Source organism: Phacochoerus africanus, chromosome 13 (assembly GCF_016906955.1).
Source record: "Phacochoerus africanus isolate WHEZ1 chromosome 13, ROS_Pafr_v1, whole genome shotgun sequence".
Taxonomy (NCBI): domain Eukaryota; kingdom Metazoa; phylum Chordata; class Mammalia; order Artiodactyla; family Suidae; genus Phacochoerus; species Phacochoerus africanus.
In genome coordinates this window covers 32,731,114-32,745,569 of record NC_062556.1, presented here as the reverse complement: position 1 = coordinate 32,745,569, position 14,456 = coordinate 32,731,114, and the positions used below count along the sequence as shown (strand labels likewise).

Here is a 14,456-nt window from a genome sequence, read left to right as displayed (position 1 = left end):
CACCCCACCCCCTAAAATATTAAACTTCTGAAGCCATTTCTAGATGAACACCACAAAATTAAATCATTATTGAATCAGAAGGATGTTTGTATAAAACTTTATTTTATTAATTAATTAATTAATTAATTTATTTATTTATTTTGGTATATGTAAATGAGTGTTACAGCCTGTAGATGGATGCTCGTGGGCCTCTTATGTGTATGTGTAGAGCCTGTACCTTTTGTTTGTTGTCTCCCTTCATCCCTAGTGCTTTTCAGCAGAAGGAATGGGTGCACTTAGCCTGCTGGTTAGTTCCTACCCTGTACCCTGGGTTTATCTTCACATGGGCCTTTGTTAACTCTGTGCATCTACTTAAGTCTGTGCTCATCCAGAGATCTGCCAGATTTTTGTTTTCCACTGGGGCTGCTACATGGTAGGTAATGCCTGTTACCCATTCTCTGGGTCAGGGCTCCCCCAGAACCCAATACCAACTTCACAACCAGCTGCCCACTGCTCTGGCTGCCAGCATCATCTTGGCTCAAGAGAGGAAGATTGGCTGGAGTTGATTGTGGAGAAGCCAAGAAGTGTCAGGCCAAGCTGTCATTTGCACGTGGTTTTCCCTCTACTCTCAATCCTAACTGTGTTTTATTATGTGATGAGTATATATGACGCCTATTGTAGGTTAAGACACAAGTAATTTTTTGAAGCATTACAGAGAAGATTCCGTGTCTCATTATTGCAGTTGTTCATTGTAGAGGATGAATAAATCCACATATTCCTTAATCAATTTACTGAAGCGTATGATCTTTACAACATGGTGTGGAACACAGTTAAAGAAACCAGATCAGAGGGATATTTCATTTCAATTCTGCAGCATCTTTTGCTGATTAGAAATGATTATTTTATAAGGTAAGAGGAAGCTATATTCTCATGTTTTCTTTCACTAATAAAATTCTGTTAATTGTGAAATTCACCTGATGTTCGATTTGGGCAAGCAACTAATTTTAAGATTTCTATTTCTTTTGGAATATTGATTTATAGAATGAGGAGTTTCCTCTGGGCATATATTTAGATAGATGATGGTATAAAATTATATCACCAGTATTTTTAAGCTGCAGCAGATTCTTGGTTACGCTTTTCATATGAATAATAATGCGAACTAGCAAAAATTTCTAGTTTATCATGTGAAGGATAATATTTTCTGGTTAGTCCTTAGGCAGTAGGGACGGTATTGGTAAGTTTCTTTTTATAAGTTACATGAAGGGTACTAAGCATCGCTTTTATTAATGTTTAAGTAGCTAGAAAGTACCTTAATAATACAGCTGTGTTTAATGTTGCTAATGTCTCAGGAAGCTAGACAAATGACTTTTCAAGTTTGATTATATCTTAGCTGTCTTGAGCTTAACAGATTACTGGAAGAAAATAATTGCATATCCTTGTCTATCTGTACTTATATATATGGGTAGTAGCATTAAAGCTGATGGATTGTTAGGAAGATTAAAATGGGTAACCTGAGTAAAACTCCTCCTAGCCAAAAATCTGGCACACAGAGTATGCTCAATAAACATTCTCTATATTCTCTTTCTTCTTTTATTATGGTTTTATGAAGGGAAGTGAGATCTTTGAATATAGAACCATTTTGGTCACCTTTAATTTAACTTTGCCAAAATTTTATTCTTAAATACTGCTGATAGTATGTCTTTTCTTATTCTAATTTACAAGTAGAAGGAGTCATTCAACCTGTGTCCCCTGGGGGATGGCAGAGTATATAACATGAGTACGGATCATCCATCCTACATCCTTCCTTTGTAGATTCGGGGAATCCCAATTGTATTCTGAAATATGAATTTAGTAACCTGTTTTGAGACTTCATTTGCTTCTTTTTCATATTTTATTAAAGTAAGACAGTTTAAATGTTTAACTATTTTATAAATGCTAGATAAAAAGTATAATACTAATATATTGAGTAAATAAGATTTTTGAGTATCTTAGGTATCCTCCTAATTGTAATACTATACTCTCCTCCAGCTTTACTTAAAAAATAAACTTCGAAACCTCCACTTACTCTAAAGTATTCCCATCCTTTTCTTGATCCTGTGTGGTGGGTCCTGTCAGTGTCTGATATTTTGCTGTTTGAATTTAAGACTGTCGTTTCTTTTGAATGTAGTGCTTTGAAGGGAGTTATATTTTCCTTAAGGACCTTAATCCATCCCTTCATGTGTGTTCCGGAGTGGGAATGGGAGGGTGGGAGGTATGTGGTTGTGTCTAGCTTCAAAACAGATTAAAAAGCACAACTCTTCTGGAGCGTGCTGAGTCCTAAACCTTATCATTTTAGTGGACTCAAGAGTCTAGAGAAATATTACGTTGTAGCATTACCAAAGTGACATTAGTGAGGCATAAAAATTCACCTACTTTGGTCATTTTTTGACTCTCACCTTTTAAGTTTGATAATCATCTATGCTGCCTTCTTCCTTGGCTCTTTAAGCCCTAGTGCCCTGGTCTTTGTTCCACATACCACTGCTATGAAGGCAGAGTTCTTCTCATGACTGCTCTAGTCAGGATGGTCCCATCTTCTTTCCCATGTTCAAAATTCTCAATTATTTATTATTATTATTGCTGTAAATGAGTACACATTTACTACAAGTTTGAGTCAGAATTGTGGTCATTTACATAATATTTTTGTCATATGTTCACTAACATTTTTTTTCTATTTACCTTTTTGTTTACATATGGTAAAATTTATTTTTTTGGTATGTAGTCCTGTGAACCTTGTTCTTTTGGTTATACTTTCATTTTTGTGGTTTTACTATCTTAAATGGACCTGGATTTTACCTTTCAGAAATCTTCAGTTATCTGGACATTTTTGTTTGATGAATTTTAAAATTAATGTTGACAATAAACATAATTTTAAAAGTTTTTTAATGATCAATTTCATTGTAGAGCACAAAAGAATTCTCATTTAAAAGAATTAGGGATAGGATAATTAAAATATCTGTTGAGTTCCTGTCGTGTTGTAGTGGAAACAAATCTGACTAGTATCCATGAGAATGTGGGTTTGATCCCTGGCTTTTACTCAGTGAGTTGGTGAACCGGCATGAGCTGTGGTGAAGGTCACAGACGTGGCTTAGATCCCACATTGCTGCGGTTGTGGCATAGGCCTTCAGCTATAGCTCAGATTTGACTCCTAGCCTAGGAAACTCCGTATGCAGTGGGTGTGGTCATTAAAAAAAAAAAAAAGATTTGGGAAGAAAGGAAATTTTATTAAATGGAACTCAATTGGAGAATGTACATCAAAGGCCCCCAAGAAAAATCAAATGCAGCAAGATAATTGGAAGGTGGATAGAAGATCAAATTCAATTCTGTAACAAGTGATTAATGTTTTATTGTGTGTAAAATATACTACTTGAATGTTCATGGAAGATCATTTTTGATATTTGGTAAAAAAAAAAAAACTGCAAGGTGAAGATGATTTCAAAATGTTCTCTAACAAAAATGACATTTTATTAGTGAAGTTTTAACATTTATTTTTATCCCTTAATTAGGTTGTTTACATATTCCAATGACATACCACTACTTTACCAGTATCACCCATAGAGATTATTTTCTAGATTTACATTTCTGGAATCCAAAAGTACATTATTCTTTACTGGTATTGCTTTGCTAAAAGAGTTTTTGCGTGAGATTTCAACTGCATTATAGGTGAGCTCATAATTTAGGATTATGGAGGTGAGAAAACATTTACTGAAATAAATGACACAAAATAGCTTGTGTTAATTTAAATCATGTTTTTATTAAGACAACATCAAAATAACATTGAATGAAAGTAAAAAAAGTAATGGAGTACATCATCTCAATTTTTAAATGTGATAGAAGTGTGTGTGCAATTTATATACATCTCAAGTCTAAACTTGGTTATTATGGTTAAAATATTAGGTAATGGGAGATTATTTCTTTGAAAGAAGTTAAAAAAAATGAGGAAGGCATTGATAATACCTTCTTGCTTTGATTTGTACCTAAGAACACTGGGTCTTGAACATTTTTTCCTCTAGGACAATTAATACACGTTTTATTTGCTAATGTTAAACGCCAGTGAATTTTATTCAGCATAATGGATGGTTTCTTAGGTGTAAGGTAGGCAGGTCCAGGGCAGTAGTCATAGTGTATAGGGAAGGAAAGCTCAAATAGCTGGAGGTGCTATCACATACAAGGTGAGAGGGATTAGATAGGAAAACTGCACAAAAAGTCACTGAGGAAGAAGTCCTAAGGGGTGCTTGGGATGGAGGACTGTACCTCATTAGAATAGTACCCACCCTCTCTATCACTGTGGTTTAGTTTTGTTTATAAGATCTTCTGGATATTTCTTTCACATTTGTTAGATTGAGTTTTAAGGGATGTTCTTTTTTTAATTACAATTTTTTTTAAATTATAGTTGATTTACAATGTTCTGTCACTTTGTGTTGCACAGCAAACTGACCCAGCTATATATTCATATACATTCTTTTTCTCACATTATCTTCCATCATGTTCCATTACAAGTGTTTAGATGTATTTCCCTGTGCTGTACAGCAGGATCTCATTGCTTATCCATTCCAAATGCAATAGTTTGCATCAACTAACCCCAAACTCGCACCCCCTCACCATGTGCCATGGCAACCACAACTCTGTTCTCCATGTCCATGAGTTCATTTCTTTTCTGTAGATAGGCTCATTTGTGCCATATACTAGATTCCAGATATAAGTGATATCATATGGTATATGTCTTTCTCTTTCTGTCTTACTTCGTGTAGTATGAGAGTCTCTAGTTCCATCCATGGGCTGCAAATGGCATTATTTTGTTCTTTTTTATGGCTGAGTAGTACTTCATTTTGTATCTATACCACATCTTCTTAATCCATTCATCTATCAGTGGACATTTAGGTTGTTTTCATGTCTTGGCTATTGTGAATAGTATTCTTTAGCTTATTACTAATATAGGTGGACTAATCTTAAGTAGTAACACATGAAGCCTGTTTGGGGATTTTAATTAAATTCTTATTTTTGGACAAATTTTTGTTATACCGAATTTTTCTATCTTTTGAGTAACAATTTATTTGAGTTGTATATAATTTACAGAAGTGTATAAATTCTAAAAACAGTGAACAGTTTGTTAATAAAATTAATTAATGATAGCTGTTTCAGTAAGGTACAGTGATAGGTTGATGATCTCTGCTGAGGAGTGTTTTTAAGCACATATCATTTCATTTTTATTTATTTATTTATAAGTGATTTTCATTTTTTCCCTTATAGTTGGTTTACAGTTTTCTGTCAATTTTTTTACTATACAGCAAAGTGACCCAGTCACACATTCATATATCCATTATTTTTCTCACATTATCCTCTATCATGCTCCATTTTAATATTCTCTTTCCTACTGCCTAATACTTAATTCAAGGTACTGACTTTTGTAAGAAAATGATCTTTAAAGCATACTGTATTTATAGCTAAAAGATTATAAAAAATAAAATGTCTTAGGAAACTGACAATTGTATTTATTTCCACTCCCAGGTTAACTCTGTTATGTCAACTGTTGAAACTACACGATAGTAAATTATTGAGCTAGAAATCAAGCTACCAAAATATTTTGTTTTGATATAAATTTACACTAATAAATTGAGTGTACATTTATTCTTTTCCTTCATTCTAGGCAACAGTACTTCAAATTAATTGATGAGTGTGTATCTCAAATAGTACTGCATAGAGACGGGCTGGACCCAGACTTCACATATCGAAAAAGACTAGATTTAGATTTAAGTCAGTTTGTTGGTGAGTGCTTTTCTGTTGTTTATTTATTCATTAGTTCCTTCATTCATTCAGTTGTACCCTCAGCATATGGAAGGTCCAGGGCCAGGGATCAAACCCCTAGCCACAGCAGTGACAACGCCAAATTCTTAACCACTAGGCTACAAGGGGACTCCTTCTCTGCTACTTAAATGGAAATACCTCATTGTCCCTTACCCATAGGTAGGCACTAGAGTATTCTTTCTCACGGTGTGGCCTCTAGACTCCTGTGGGTTTTTAGAAAGTCCTAATAGTCAAAACTATTTTTATAACAATACTAAGATGTTATTTACCTTTATAAAATCACTTCGATATTTTCATTAGTGATGCAGAACAATATTGGGAAGACTGCTGGCACTTTGTTATGAATCAATGCAGTGGTACCAAACTGTATTAATAGCTGTTGTATTCTTTTTTCTTAGCAAAACAAAACAAAATGAAACAATAAAAACTGCCATTTTTAAGTTCAAGAATGTCCTTGGTAGAGAATTTTAAAAATTAATTTTATTCAGTTTCCGTGTCCTGTGTGACAAACCAAAGTCCAGTAGGAAATAGTTGCGAAATTGAGTTACCAGCCGAACTGCCTGCCTTTAAAAAAAAAAAAAAAAAACACTTAGAAAAAAAGGATTGTCATATAAACTGTGGCTACTGAAATGTGAGTGTTTGCTGCACACTTTCCTAAAAATGAAGTATGCACACAACTTCAGTGAAAATGAAAGAGTATATTACCAATGGTAAAATTTGAATTCATGTAAAAAAATTCAAGTTTTGGAAAACTTGTATATGCTACTGTCATCTTGGCAGCTTTGCAGTGCTAAATTTTTTTTTCTAATGAGATCATTGGTGATATTACCCTATATGATTATTTTGATACATGATGAGATGTGTCACCATTTGGGGGAAACTGTAGAATTCTGCAACCCCATCTTTCCCAAATGTCCAGGTCTAGATGTGTCTACATTATTTAAAAGTAAAAGTACAGGGAGTTCCTGCTGAGGCTCAGCAGTTAATGAACCTGACTAGCATCCATGAGGATGCAGGTTCGATTCCTGGCCTTGCTCAGTGGGCTATGGATCTGGCGTTGCCGTGAGCTGTGGTGTAGGTCACAGAAGCGGCTCGCATCCTGCGTTGCTGTGGCTGTGGTGTAGGCTGGCAACTACAGCTCTGATTTGACCCCTAACCTGGGAACCTCTATGCGTCCCTAAAAAGCAAAAAAAAGAAAAAGAAAAAAAAAGTAACAGAGTACAAAATAGTCATCCACATGGTATGTGATTCCATATTATAATTATGTTTAAGAAGTTACCATATGTCTAATCTTGGTTTAACATAAAAAAGAGTATCTATTATTTGTGTAAGTTGTTTTTTCTTCATATAATATTTGATTCTAGGAAGAAGTATGGAATGTATAGAATGAGAAAGAAGTAGATAATACTAGTGAAACTGATAAAAGTAATACTTGTTTCTCTCCATAAGAGAAAAGAAATTAGTTCCTGGGGTGGGAGGGACAGAGAAGTGAAGAAAAATGTACCCTAAATATGTAGCAAACTAAATGTAGAATACTTTTGAATAGTGTCCAAAAAGAAAACTTTTTCCATCTGGACATTAGGAACATTTTTTTTTTGAGAAGGTGAGAGGTTTCAACATTGAATTCTTGAGAAGGAAATACAATCTTTGAATACTGCTTGGCTGAATGAAACATATTTATATAGTTATAATAAGTTCATTGTATTTATTGATTAAAATGTTCAGAATAAATTTATAGACACAATTGCAGAAGACTTAAATATAGAAGAGAGTGTCCTGAGTTTATGTGCATAGGTAAGAAAAGACGAGGGGGGAGAGATGTGGGAAAGTATAGGATACAGATAACTTCATGTATTAAAATAGGAATCAAGAGATGCTGTTTGTGCAACAGGAATTAGAGATTTAAGTATTAATTTAGTGCTACAGAGCCAGCCAATGTAGAAAGTAAAAGAATAAAAAATTGGGATCAGGCATTGTTTCATATTTCATAGTAGGAAGTTATCTGTAATGTTCTAAATAGTTAAAGCTAGAAATAAAGGTATATATACTTTATGTAGAATTAAGAAGCTAACCAACAGAAAAATCTCATACAGAAAGAGTTGTAGGAGTTTGCATTTAGGAGATGGGACTGAGTTTTGCCCATTTATTTCGTTGGCTGTTGCTTCTCATTCTAAGCTCTCTGTAGAAGGGGTAGAGTGCATTGTGGGAAATCCATGTGAATCACTTTTGCATAGTATCCTATCATGTGTATACATATCAGCTTATTAATCCATTATTAATGTGAATTTATATTCTAGTTTTTTTGCTAACATAAATGATATTTTTATGAATATTCTTGCTTAAAGGCAAAGTTTCTTAGATATAGAATTGCTGAGTGAAAGTAAATGCATATTTTAACTTTTAGTACATACTGCCTAGTTTCTTATTAGCACAGTTCCTTAATTATACTTCCACTATTTTGTACAAGAGTTAGTTTCCCATTGCTGTCTCCAGCCCTTGGCATTGTGGATCATTTAATCTTTGCTTATTTCTCATTGAAGTTTTTATATTTTTATATTGCTAGGCAAAGTCAAATATCTGTTTTTATGATTTAGCAATTTTTTATTATTTTACTCCTGATATTCTCTCGTTACTATTGCCCCCTAATTAGTGTTGGATATCATCATCTCATCTTCCTTCAAAATATTTATGGATTGGTCATAAAAAGCTCTGGGTATTATATGTTATACTTGAACTCTGTCCTCCTTTTGCCTAAAACAAGTTTAAAGTTGTAGCTGAGTTTTATCTTTCTTGTTATATTTTATGGCCTGGTATCATTGCTTAGAAAATCATTCTCCATTCCAACATTGTAGTATTATATGTTTTCATCTTGTTTATTTTATTACTGACACTATTTCTCATTCTTTCCTATGAATATTTTCCTTTCTAAGCTTTTAAAGTAATAATGAATTTAAGAAAAATTTTGTCATTGCAATTTTAGATATTTGCATAGATCAAGCAAAACTAGAAGAGTTTGAAGAGAAAGCATCAGAACTTCATGAGAAAGTAAGTAACTTGGACTAACTTTGTAAGACTTTGTGGGGGCACTTGTAGCTGTGCTCCTGCCTTAGGAACTCTGCATGTTTTTCCCACTTCCTTCCTTTCCTCCTTCAGCTATTTGCACAAATGCTTTCCTCAGAGGAGGACTTCCTGGACCATTATATTTAAACATTTAAAACTCTGCACTCCCAACTCCAACCCTCCCTGTGCTTCTCTTCTTGTTTGTCTTTCTATTGTTGTATTTATCACCACCTGACATGTTTCATCATTTATGTATCAGGGGTGTTTTGTCTCTTTCTCCCTCTGGAGTAAACTTTATGAGAGATTTTTGTTTGCTTTATTCACTATCCTGGCATCCAGAATACTCCCTGGCCTGAGAACTAAAATGTTTTTTGAATAAGTGTACAAATAAGTGATTAAAAATGTATAGAGTCAAAATTTTAAGACTGGAGTATTTCTGAAGACATAATTTAGGTCTTTAAGATTGAAATTATATCTAAAAATTTGAAGAGAAATTTTAACTTCCTTTTTGTTTTGATTAAAGTTATTTCATTAGACCAAGTGAAATCATATAGAATTTTCATTTTCATAGATCAAAAGTATTGGATGTTAGTTTCATTTATTTCAGTCCAGTAGTGTTGCTGGCAATCCAGCCATTCCCCACTTTTCTTTGAGGTAGTGTTTTATGTTTTTATCTCTGCCTAGCATGTATATGTTAGACTTTTTCTCTGTTTATTACGTTATATTTTTAAATTTTGTTATTTTTTGTTGTTGGAGTCTTCACATTTTAACTATTCACTCTGACTTGAGTTCTTAGTCGTGGTTCACGTTAGAGGAATTGTGGTAATTATTGCTACCACCACCTCAGTGAATGTGTCCTAAAGGAACTTTTACTCTGTTTTAGGCACCACGCCAGAGACTGTGTTTTTGATGTGTCAGGCCCTAAATGTGTCTGAGATAATTGTATATTTTTTGTGAATTTTTTCCTTTTTGGCTGAGCCAACGGCATGTGGAAGTTCCCAGGAGCCAGGGATTGAACCTGAGCCACAGCAGCCACCCAAGCCGCAGCAGTGAAAACCCTGGATCCTTAACCTATTCGGCCACATAGGAACTCTTCTATAAACTTTTAAGGTAAAATATAACTTGCAAATGATAGACACTTTCCTAAGTTATTAGCAACTTATAAAAAACTTTGATAAGTGTCCTAAGGAATCTTAGGTTTCTTAGTGGGGATTTATCTCTCAGGGCCTTGGATAATGATATCAGCTATGGATATGATATCATCATTGCTCCCAGATGACTTAGTGTAGTAGGGGAAACAAATTAATAGACCATTTGTATTAAGTGTCATAAGTGTTCCAGGTGATAGATGTTTATATCATAGGGTTGACTCCCACCCCACTGATTCTGTAACCAAGCTAAGTTCTTTGTCTCATTGTGGGAAATTAGTACCAAACTTTTAAGAACTTGATTTGAATGCATCCTAAGTAGTTTTTGCTTTTATAGTCATTTTTTGATATACAGTATTCGTATATGAGTGGTGTTAAACCTGGTAACTTCCTCAACACATTGTTTTAAAATTGTAAGTTTTACTTGTAAATAGAAGGAAGACCTTGTTCAAGGTTAGTTGTCTCCTTTTAGTCTGCAGTTATGTCTTAGGTATACTCAGAAAATATTGTTTGCTCCATAAAAGATTTCTATTGCCATACCATTTTGTATATATCAGCAAGAATTTTTTCTGATAGCTTTATAAGGACACATGTAAATACTTTGCTTTAGGCAGGAAGCTATCATGGTTGCTAGACACATTTTTTATTTTGGTGCATAAATTTGAAAAATGAAGACCAGAAATGTCAGAAAGTACATAGAGAATATTGAGTTATCAACCTTCTTGTACAGATGCACTAATACATTTACCCTAGGGAATGAAATTAAGCAGAGCCTCAACCTTAACTGTGTTACTTGACATTTTTGCGTGTAATTTTGTAACTGTAATATTGCCCTACTAACTCGTTTTGGAGAAGAAGGCCATCATAGCAGTTTTTATAAAGTACGTCTTTAATGGGGATTCATTTTATCCCTAAGGCTACTGTGATTTGACTGTAGATAGTATAAAAATGCTAAAGCAAAGTTTATATTTCATCTGATCATTTTATAGGGGAGGATGTAGAAATTTATCTCTTTGGTAAATAATACAGGTCCTTTCAGTATGCTCAAGTTAATAAGTTTTCTTCAAATGTACTAATTATGACTCTGGTTGTTTTGATAGTTTTAGTTTTGTTCCTATGAATAGTTCTTTTTCTTCCTAAATCTTATTCTAAGGTCTGTCAGATGGTATAGTGTACATATCCATATTGTGAAAAAGACATCTTCATTTTTACTCTCATAAGAACTTAGTTTTTTATTTCTTGCTGAATGGCAGTTAACACTGACCAAGCAGTCAGAAAAGAGACTAGGGAAAATGACTTCTCAAAGATTTTCGAGGCTGGGAGACTCAGGAAATTTATTATTTGATATTGATGTGGTTATTCAACATATAGAGGAAGGTTTGACAGGAATTAGCTTATCACTTCACTCAACAAGTGCTTATGCAGTTTAATCACAAGTATTAAGCTTTGGAAAGGTGATGAATAAAATAGACAAGGTTCTCACTATAAAAGACCTTCCAGGTTGGTGGGTGTTATTGAGGTGTGTGATTTTATATTATAGTGTGATAACTACTGTGGTAGGAAAACCATATGTGGTGTGTAAGCCCATACACAGGATCTTGGGGGCCCGGGAAGACTCCCAAAGAGGTAGTAGCTAATGTGAGCCCTGATGGATCAGTGTGAGGCAACAAGCTGAGATGTCCAAGGATGAGGCATCTATAAATGAATTTGCTGTAAATATCTCAAGTTTAACATACTCAAAACTGAATTCATCCTTCTTATCCCTAAAAATGCCATTTTCTCTAATTATAATACTTTGTTGCCCGCTTGCAAAGCAACAGAACAGGAAATTCATTTTAGATCTATTCTTTTCACTCATTTCCTTCATCCAGTCAGACACTAATTTTTTGGATTCTGTTTGACGATATATCTATGCGTGTGTGTGTGTGTGTGTGTGTGTGTGTGTGTGTGTGTGTGTGTATGTTTCTTATCCTGTTTTCTACTTTCATTCAGGCAGGGCTTCAGTTTTCCCTTGGATAACTGCAGTGGCTCTAAACTTATTTCTGTGCCTCTAATATTTATTTTTCAGTCCCTTTTCCACACCGCTGGTTAGGTTTTCCAAAGTGCAAATTTCATCATGTTATTTTCTTATTATAAATACTCTTAGTAGCTCACTACAGTTTTTAGGAAAAAGAAAAAAGTTTTTTGGCCAGGTGCAAGATTTCATTCAGTAGTTTCAGTCCTGTGTATGTATCTCTAGATTTATCCTCTGCCATTTGTTATCCTAGTTCCCATTGTGCCCCTTACAAGGGCTGGCTTGTCTTTCATGTGCATACTGTGCTAGTGCCTCTATTTGAAATGCAGGCTACACTTCTCAGCTCACGAAGTTCTTCAAACCTGAGGTGAAGCATCATTCCTCCAGGAATGATTCATATGCCTCCAGTCCTTTCACTTTTGATTGCAGGTAGTTTTCATAGATTGCGGGTAGTTAGTTTGCTTTGACTTTGCCACCATACACTAAGCTTACTAAATGCAGTGATCATATTCTTTTAAACTCTCTTTCCCTAGTCCCTGCCACTCTGAGAGACTTGTAATAAGCGTGCTATAGATATTTACTGAATAAAGGGAAAGAGGTGGTATGAGACCAGATAGCAGGGGGTTCTTAGGTTAATGAGTGTGGCTTGAAGCCACTAAAAAAGTTTGAGGCAAAGGAGTTGTTGTTATCTGAGCTATCTTTTAAAGTGATATTTAAAAAAAGTGCTAATAAAATAAAATATTGACTTTGAAAATGCTAGAATGCTTTCTTAGTCTTGAAAAATGTTCATTAAGTCAGAAATACATTTATAGAATGAGTTGCAGTCTGGAATTCACATATGAGGCTGAGCTTATGATAAAGATTTGGAAATCATCAGTGTATGGAGACCCTAACCCTAATCCTAATTCTTGTTTGACTATTTAAAGACTCAAAGGCTACATTTGTGAAGTACTTGCATTTTAAAAAATGATTATTTTTCATTTTTCAAAAAGGGAATCAAATACTTGATTATAAGAAAACACTCTTAAGTTCACCTCTGCTAGTAGAGGTTTTCAATATTGATGATGGCAAGGTGAAGCTATTTGAATGCAGGATTGTGACTTGTGATGAGTGGCTCTATCAATTAAAAAATTCATTGGATTCACCAAATTTTACTGTTTGCCTTCCTCCCACCGTGTTGCACTAGGGACTTTAAAAGATTAACCTATTATTAATCTCCCAAAGATTATATGTAAGACTGACTTTATTCTCTTAAAGAATAAAGAAGGTTAGAACTTTGTTGAAGGTTAGAGCCTATATCAGGGTCCTTAAATCTCATAATGTTGTTGTAAGAAAAAGTAATCAATGCATTTACAGAGTTATTTGTTAACAAACAAAATATCAAAATGGCACTTTTTAAAGTCACACTGATAAATTCAGACAAGTTTCAAGTATAAGTTTTTGCAGGTAGGGGACAGGTAATTCAGTACAGTGCTTTGCTCTCTATTATATTACATGAAATTGCAGTGATATTTAGGAACTTTTAAGAAAAATGCCAGGGTTCCAGATAACTATGGGCTCAGTATGTTCTGCTGAGAGGAGAAGGTCACAGACTCCATTTCTGACTTTGTCTCCTTTGCAAATGAAATGATTTTGTTGGGACCTGGAAGGACCTATAGAAAAGCTGTGGGTGACTTAGCAAAAACCTACCACTCCTTTCATGAAAGTTTATGTTTTACCAACAGATCATTAGAGTCCTATTTCTATATGAACAATAGCGCTTTTTATTTCCATCTTTCTTAGAGTTTTTTTTTTTTCTTTTTTTTTCCCTTTTCAGTTTGAAAAAGAGTTTACGGACCACCAAGAAACTCAGGCTCAGTTGCAGAAAAAAGAGGCAAAGATTAACGAGCTTCAAGCAGAGTTACAAGCTTTTAAAGCGCAGGTAAAATACCATCTACCTGGAGTGAGTTTGGGTATTGAAAGCTCACCAGGGGAACAAAGGTCATGTTATATCTTCTTAGCATCAAAATGTCTAAACTTTAATTTCCCTTTTATGTTTTTGTATTATTGTTTACATGTATTTCCATTCTGCTGTGTTTATTTTAAAAAATTATTTTTCCCCCTTTTTTCCATTTACGTTTTTAAGAGTGTCTAAACTTTTGCTAATCTGCTTCCTCATGTTTCATCTGAGTTTTGTTCCTGATGTCACTGTTCTCTGGGTAATTAAGCATTAAGGGTAAGAAAGTCTTTCATTCTCAGATTTTTCATTCATCACTGATCTTTATCCTGCCACAGAAAATTATTTCTCAAGCTGTTTATTTTTCAAAATCTTCAGCCTATGGGAACCTTGCAGTGAAAGATAACCTCTAGCTGAATGAGAACATTTTCTGATAATTTTTCAATTTCCAAAAGTAAACAGATTTAAAACATGACAA

At 34.2% G+C, this 14,456-nt stretch overlaps 1 protein-coding gene across 2 annotated transcripts in view; it reads left to right on the top strand.

Annotated features, from left to right (window-relative positions):
- The window catches only part of DIAPH3 (diaphanous related formin 3), a 503,501-nt gene that overhangs the window by 174,404 nt on the left and 314,641 nt on the right, over positions 1–14,456 (top strand). For both annotated transcript variants that reach the window (XM_047756273.1, XM_047756272.1), the window contains 4 exons: positions 772–888; positions 5,663–5,781; positions 8,801–8,865; positions 13,859–13,963. In XM_047756273.1, the coding sequence (XP_047612229.1) occupies positions 772–888; positions 5,663–5,781; positions 8,801–8,865; positions 13,859–13,963 (406 nt within the window). The remainder of the gene's footprint in view (positions 1–771; positions 889–5,662; positions 5,782–8,800; positions 8,866–13,858; positions 13,964–14,456) is intronic.